Source organism: Stegastes partitus, unplaced genomic scaffold (genome assembly GCF_000690725.1).
Source record: "Stegastes partitus isolate 25-593 unplaced genomic scaffold, Stegastes_partitus-1.0.2 Scaffold954, whole genome shotgun sequence".
Lineage (NCBI taxonomy): Eukaryota > Metazoa > Chordata > Actinopteri > Pomacentridae > Stegastes > Stegastes partitus.
The window spans coordinates 412,834-420,584 of NW_007578685.1; the positions used below are offsets into that span (position 1 = coordinate 412,834).

Sequence of the window (7,751 nt, forward strand, 5' to 3'; positions counted from 1 at the left end):
GTCACACTATGGAATCACAGGAGTTCCATAATAAAAATAAATCTGTTAAAGAATAAGGAAATAAATGTTTAAATATAAAGAGGAAAAAAATAAAAGAATAAATAAAAACAATATGGAAATATAACAGTAAATGTTGTCTTTGCTTTTCCATTGTGCCTTTGTTCTTACTTGATGGACTGAGCTGCCAATCAGACGGCTCTGAAATACAACACTACTGTGCTGTAAAACTAAATGTTAAAGATTATAAAACTACTGCGCTGTAAAACTAAATGTTAAAGATTATAAAACCACTGCGCTGTAAAACGTAACAGTGTAAAAATATTATCTGGCTTATCTGTGAAACGTGACCAAACATATGGTCCTGGTACACTGTAAAACATGAGTGTAGATCAACAATATGAACGTTTTCCTGCTTTTAAATGATCATGTCCAACACATCACATGTTGTTTGAGCAAACCTTTATTGGTAAAGAAAAAGTGCCGAAGCTTCAGTTTCGGTTTTTAACCCTTTATTTACTGAATGGTCATTTACAGGCAGTTAAAGCTGGTTTCAGGTCAGCCGTCGTTTCAAACCGAGTTAAAGAGCGAAGCAGCTTCACCAAAGTGACGTTTTATGTTCCAGGTTTGTGCAGTTAAAGCTGCTGGTCTGCAATTCATGAATAAACACACAAACTTAGTGTTTCCGTGGTTCTGAATAAACGACAAACACACAACTCAACAAACAGGGAGGACGAACAGAAATACCAAACGTTTAGGTCATAGTTTACTTAAGTTACACTTTAGCTGGAAACTCGTCGGTCAGACGATGACGAGCTCCACAGAGAGGCGCTGCTGCTTTAAGGACACTTTGACTGAATGTGAACAAACACAACCTGCTCTGATTCTCCAAAACACTTCCAACAGGGACAGACTCTGACGTCACACTTCATCGTTTGTATTCGCCAGACTGAAATAAGAAAAGCTCTCCTCGATCAATAGTCACATTAAATATTCATCAGAGCCTTTAACGGTTTTCATAATCAATCAATCAGCTGCTGACGTCTGTTACTGAGACGGAAACATCTGATTTCATGAGTCTTTATTGATCGATCAGCGGAGGGAGGAAGGAACCTTTATTGATCTGTGTGAATGCGATCAGAGTGATTGATGGATGATCAGTTAGCCGTGATGTGATCAGAGTGATCGATAACTCTGTTAGAGTAGCTGCTGCTGTTACAGATGAACACCAGGGGGCGCTGCAGAGTCCCTCAGTGGACGCACCACCACATGACCAGCACCGAGGCCAGCAGGCCAATCACAGAGCTGGCTGCAGAGGAGGGGGCGGAGTTACACAGGTCGGAGTTGCAGCACTTGAAGGTGAAGCTGGACACCTGGAAATGATTGATAACGTTAGAATCCATCAGTGATTAATACGGCAGAACCAGCACATACACGGTACCATCGGAACCACAAACTGATCAATTCCCCGAACAGATGACGGAGAACCAAAGGGTTCTAGACATCTACAACCTGAAGAACAACTGAAGGTTCAGGAAACTTTAGAGGAGCATGACTTCTGTCAAACTGAAGACAAACTGAGATCCAACCGGATCAGGGTTCTAGCTGCAGGAGGCGGTACCTGGGGGAACATCTGGGCCAGCCGGCTGTACTCGCAGTCTGAATACTTGAGACACTGGCGGTAGGTCATCCCACCTGCAGCAATGGAAACAAGAGAATCATTAGCAACCAGCCTGTTGTTCTGGTTCCTTTAAAACCGACAGAGAGAACCCAGAGTTCTGATGGAACGGGGGTGGTACCTCTCTCGTTGAGCGTGAGGCAGGCGTCGTCGTAGCTGCAGTCTCGCTGTTTGGAGCAGCTGGCTGTGTAGTCCTTACAGCTGTAGCAGCGAATGGCTGACCCTGAAACGCAGAACACACCTGGTTCTAAAACACAGTGGAGCTTCTAACATGGTGAACTGGTTCCACAAGGTACCAAGGGTACCACGAATGGTACCAAGCAGTGCAGCACGGTCAGAACATTCTTGGAGGTTGTTGTTGTTGAGGAAGAGTGGCCAATGGAACCATCTCATTCAACAGACGGTTCCTCACACACCTAATGTGGTTCTTTAAAGCACCCTTCATCTTTACTGGAGTTCTTTGGTTTGGTGGCGGGAAACAGCAAAATAATTATCAAAATAAAACCACTTGGGTCCACAAAGATATATCTTGGAAATGGTTCCTTAAAAACTGTTGGTTCTTTTAGAATGTTAGCCAAAATAGTTTATTTAAAGAAGCCATGTAGGTTGATCCCTTTGGAGTCTCCTTAAAGAGTTCTGTTTAAAATGGCTTCTGAGGAGCTGCTTGCTACTTTTTCTATCAGCGCCTGTGTGGTTCTGTTTGGACTCCGTGACTCGTGTAGGATTTGTGCTGCTCACAGGAAAGATGACAACATGATGGTAATCCATGTTTTTGCCTCAGAATTCAGTTTCATGAAGAACTAGTTTATGCTGAGCAGGTGTGACCTGTCGCTGTGCGTTACAGAGCAGACACTGTGACCAAGGCCCCAGGATCGAGCCTTGTGGAACACCGTCTCCACGCTGCTGTCGATGAGGAAACTCTGACAACATCACCAGAGGTGGGATCGTTTCATGATTGTTGAGGTCAGATGTTCCTCCACCGTTCTGTAAACGTTACATCATATGTGACACCATGGGTTGCGTTGCTGACTACAGCTGCAGCCGCCAACTTTAAAATGTTCCACTTCTCCTGCTGCTAACCTTCCTGTTGTCGCCATGATTTGCTTCAAACATCATTTCAGAGCATCCATGTCATGAACTGAGACCTGTTGGCTCCGAGTCTGACTTTTGTCCTCGTAGAACCGGGTCCTTGGCGCCATGCCACATGTGACACAAGTTACCGATTTGATTGGTTTTCAGTGTTTTCTTGCTCTCAGGATGTAGCAGTCCCAGACTTTGACGTTATCTGTGTCCGGTGGCAACAGTCCCATGAGGCTGTGTTCCACCTCAGGGGTCCTGAGTGTGTTCTGACTGCAGGAACCGTCCCTGTAGAACCTCCGGGTTAGGTACTTCTGAGCCGCCACCAAACACGGCTCCATCCTGATTGGTTCAACTTGGAGTCGACAACAAGCCATTTTTTTTTCTGTCCTCTTGATGTCGTCGTCCAGCAGAAACTAACACCGAGAACAACGTGAAGTTCCACACACACTCAGACACAACAAAGCTCGACTGTTCCGTTGTGGCGCTCGGTGCTGGTGGATCTCACACTGAACGTACCGACTGTGGAGGCTGATCCTGTCAACGTTCCTGCAGTGGAACGCTTCCTACTGGCTGCAGTGGTTTTTAATTTTCCTGCGGCCATTCATGACGAATTACACGATCATTAGGAACCGATGTTCCGTCTGAACGAGGAGGGAAAGCTGCAGATTTGGCTGATTAGTGTGGACGAGGTTGCAGTCTGTTACAGGAGCTGAAGGGTTAATTTAATAACTGCTGTTAATTACACTGACGAGCACAAACTGAACAACTCTGTAACACAAAGAACACAGCAGCAGCAGCACAAACCTCCAGTATGAGCTTCAGGTTAAACAAATCTTTGTCCTGAAGCCTTTATTTTCATTAGTCATTATTCAATCTAATGAATGCTGTTAAGTAGCATTAGTGTTAATTAGCACACATTACAGGCTCCACAGTGGCTGTCATCTCAAACACTTCTGCTGCTTTAGTTCTGATGAATAACATTAATTATTGAAAGCTGCAGAGCATTAACTCTGTTAATATTTGACACCTGCACAACAGATTTTTCGGACACTCAAACGTACCCAGTCCGATCAGAGCGGAGCAAAGCACCAGACAGATCCCCAAGGAGCGCTTCATTTTCACCTCGGCACAGCTCGTCTGGAATCAGTCGGTCCACAAACACAACGAGACAGAAGCATTCAACAGCAGAGTTCAGAGCAGCTCGACCAGAGCGCAGTGTGCAGAGTGTTGAGTGTGTACTCACCCAGCAGCAGCAGTAACTGCAGCTCAGCACAAACACACCGAGACTGACCCCCATGGAGGCCCCGCCCACTGGGAGGAGCCTGAAAAATAATCACTGCCATTGTTTTCTGTTCTCACTTCAAACATGAAGTCAGACAAAACAAATCAGAATTAGGAAATAATACTGAGGGAGCCTTGATAGGAACACCTGTACACCTGCAGACAGGTGAGGAGCTGCACCCCATGTTCACACTAAGCACCAGCAACTCCGACCGTTGCTCCGACTGTTGTTCTCACTGTTGTTCTGACCATTATGTTTGGTTGGTCTGACGTGAGACCAACAATCACAACAATCGTCAGAACAACAAACAGAACATCAGTCAGACTGTTGTTGTGATTGTTGGTCTGACTGTTGTTCTAACTGTGGTTGTTGGTCTGACTGTTGTTGTGACTGTTGTTATTGTTGGTCTGACTGTTGTTGTGACTGTTGTTATTGTTGGTCTGACTGTTGTTGTGACTGTTGTTATTGTTGGTCTGACTGTTGTTGGGACTGTTGTTGTTGGTCTGACTGTTGTTCTGTTTGTTGGTCTGACTGTTGTTCTGACTATTGTTGTGATTGTAGTTTGATTGTTGTTGTGATTGTTGGTCTGACTGTTGTTCTGACTCTTATGTTTGGTTGGTCTGATGTGACACGAACAATCACAACAATAGTCAGAACAACAGTCAGACTATTGTTCTGATTGTTGGTCTGACTGTTGTTCTGATTTTTGGTCTGATTGCTGGTTTGACTGTTCTGTTTGTTATTTTGACTATTGTTGTGATTGTAGTTTGATTGTTGGTCTGATTGTTGTTGTTGTTGTTGTTGTTGTTGTTCTGCCTGTCCTTTCGGCTGTAGCAGGGATTTAACCCTGACAAAGAGGACAAGCTAACGTAATTAGCAGAGTTTTTTTTCTCACTTCTGGACAGAGAAGTTGGTTTAAGAGGGAAAACCTCAAACTGGAACCACGTCTCTAACCAGAGGAGAGTCCACAGCCACTTATCAGCTGCTCATAACAGTTTCACCTTGAGTCCCAAGTCTTGGCTTGTGAACTGGCTGTTAGTCATGTGATTTGGGGTGAGAACATCTGAAACTTCCCACCAGTCAGTTAGAACTGAAGAAACCTCTTAATGAAAGGAGGCCATGTTAACGAGCCAAAAGGGAAAGTCCAGTTGCGTCTGACGACCGTGACCTGAGACTCTCCACCGACGTATGGAACGGATCATGAACATGGAACAGAACTTCCTGAGCAACTTTCTGAGCAAAGTTCTGATTCCTGCCCATCCATGCTAACACGCTGGCTGACCTTAAACCTGCTGCTGTGAGCAGGTTAGCGTGTAGCCGTCGCAGGGAGCTGCCAGCAGCAACATAATGAGTTTGTGGAGCGTCGCCCCGGTGGCCTCGGCGCTGGTGTGATGGTGTGATGGCGGTGGTGGATGAGAGGCTCAGTGTTCGGCCGTTTATCTCAGTGCAGAGGAAGAAAAGCTCCAGTGTTTCGCCCTCGAATGACCCAGAGACAAACAAGGATCTTCAGTCTGCAGAGAAACAAAGAGCAGAGGAGGTCAGCCCAGAGACAAAACAACGCCGAGTGTGTCCACGCTCGGCCACAGCGGCGCGTTTGTTCTTCGCCATCAGGCCACTGAGCCTCATTACACATTCAATCAGCCGCCTCCCACAGAACATCCAGACTTATTCCAGTCATTATCCAGGCCCCAGAACCTCCTCCCACAGCAGACAGTGACACCTGCTCCACCAACAATCCCGTTAGAGCCAGAAACCTTCACACCTGGACCGAGCCGAGCAGGTCCAAGGCTTCGTTCACATTGAGTTTCATTGTTTTAGATACTGGAGGCTAAACACCGTTGGTGCTGCTGCTTCATGTTTCTTCTCATTCCATGTTCTCTAGAGCTGATAAATTATCGGCGCCCTCTGGTGGTGTCAGCCACCACCTGCACTGATGCTGTGGATGGACTGAACCAAACCAAAGGTTCTGCAGAAGTCCGACTTTATGAGAGTAAATGATTCTGTTTGACATTTCTTTACAACTTTTGTCTCTCTGACTCTCTGGTTTTAACTTCATGTTTTCTTTAAACTATAAAAAACAAAAAGTTCCTGTATGATGCTGCCACCGCCGTGCGTCACTGTGGTGTCCTGCTCCGGGTCCCACCCAACTGGTTCTGAACAAACTTTAAACTCAACCTGAATGGATGTTAAAGCTGCTGATAATGTCCGCTGATATCTACTGGGTTCTGCTGTGTTCTGTTCTCCTGTGTTCTGCTGTGTTCTGTTGGGTTCTACTGGGTTCTGCTGTGTGGTTCTGCAGTGTGGTTCTGCCAGTGTTGGACCGCAGCCTTTCTTTCAGAGCAGACGGTGAATCTTTGTGTTTTTACGGAGTTCTGTCCGACTGCAGGAGACACCTGTAGTCATCAGCGTGATGTCAGAGCCGTGCCGGCTGCTGATTGGTCGGCAGGCAGCAGGTGAGCAGCAGCTCTGACGAGACCTGAAACCTTCATTCATCATTCAGCAGCTCCACTGTGTTCAGCAGCAGGTCCGGACGGCGCCGACGGAGGTGAGTCTGTTTTATCTGAAGTCACACATGATGAGCACCAAGTGGATTATTTTAATGTCTGAGACGGGTCAGCTGTTAGAACCACGTTGGTTCTGGTTCTGACTATTATTATGCAGGGGTTCAGTCAAAAACTCACTCAGGACCTGAAAGACAAAAGCTTCCTGATGAAAAAACTTCTAAAAAATGTTAGATGTTCAATTTATTTTTCATTCACTGACTCCTCTCTTCTCAATCCGGATCAGAACATTTCTTCATTTTAATAATAATAATTGATCAGATTTATACAGCGCTTTTCTAGACACTCAAAGACGCTTTACACTGTCAGTTATTCATTCACACACATTCATTGTGGTGGTGGTAGCTTCGGTTGTAGCCACAGCTGCCCCGGGGCAGACTGACAGAGGCCTGGCTGCCATTCTGCCCCTACGACCACCACCTCAAACAATCCATTCATACGTATTCACACCAGGCAGGTGGGTGAAGGCCCAAGGACACGACCATGAAACAGGTTAGAGGGCGGAATCGAACCGCCGACCTTCTGATCACCGACCGACTCGCTCTACCACCTGAACCGCCCTTTAAACCAGTTTGTTTACTGTTGTTTGTTATTTAATAAAGCATTATTTTTGTTCCAGTCTTCCCAGAACGTCTCACTGATTCTAATACGTTACTATCATGATGTCAGAATAAAACTAAAAACCTGCACTCAGGACCGTAAAGACTGAAAGGTTCTGGTCCTAAAAGGCCAAAAAATGTTTTCGATTCACTTTTTATTTTACTGTCACTGACAATGAAAAACTAAAAGCAAAGATTCACAGTCAAAGATTTCAAATTCCCACAAAAACACGTTTATTTTCCAAATTTCTTCCAGATACATGAAGATCCAAACAGGCAAAAAGAAATCAGAGAACTAAATTACAAACCACAAACTCAGCCAGTGAACCCTGAAAGTCTGTGTTCAGGACAACTGGAGAGTCCAAACTCAGAGACCAACCCTCACTGTGTTTTCAGGAATGATTCTGTTCACACACGTTGTGTCGTTTCAGAGCAACACACTGTCTGGACGTCACTGGACCCAGAACTCCTCATGGACCTGGACAGCATCGGTAGGTCCGGCTCTGTCACTCGACACACACACCTGTTGATAGTTTGACCCTTTTTACAGTTTT

At 45.5% G+C, this 7,751-nt stretch overlaps 2 protein-coding genes across 2 annotated transcripts in view; both read right to left on the reverse strand.

Annotated features, from left to right (window-relative positions):
* LOC103366583 (sorting nexin-9-like) overlaps positions 1–929 on the reverse strand; it is a 12,211-nt gene extending 11,282 nt beyond the window's left edge. Inside the window, exon 1 of the mRNA XM_008294352.1 lies at positions 912–929. Coding sequence (XP_008292574.1) covers positions 912–929 — 18 coding nt within the window. The remainder of the gene's footprint in view (positions 1–911) is intronic.
* Positions 445–4,077, reverse strand: cd59a (CD59 molecule (CD59 blood group) a). Its single transcript, XM_008294335.1, has 5 exons — positions 3,999–4,077; positions 3,817–3,892; positions 1,797–1,898; positions 1,619–1,692; positions 445–1,370 (listed from the first exon to the last, which is right to left on the reverse strand). The coding sequence occupies exons 1-5, from the start codon at positions 4,050–4,052 to the stop codon at positions 1,248–1,250; spliced, it is 429 nt and encodes a 142-aa protein (XP_008292557.1). The 5' UTR covers positions 4,053–4,077; the 3' UTR covers positions 445–1,247.
* Between the last annotated feature and the right edge of the window lie 3,674 nt (positions 4,078–7,751).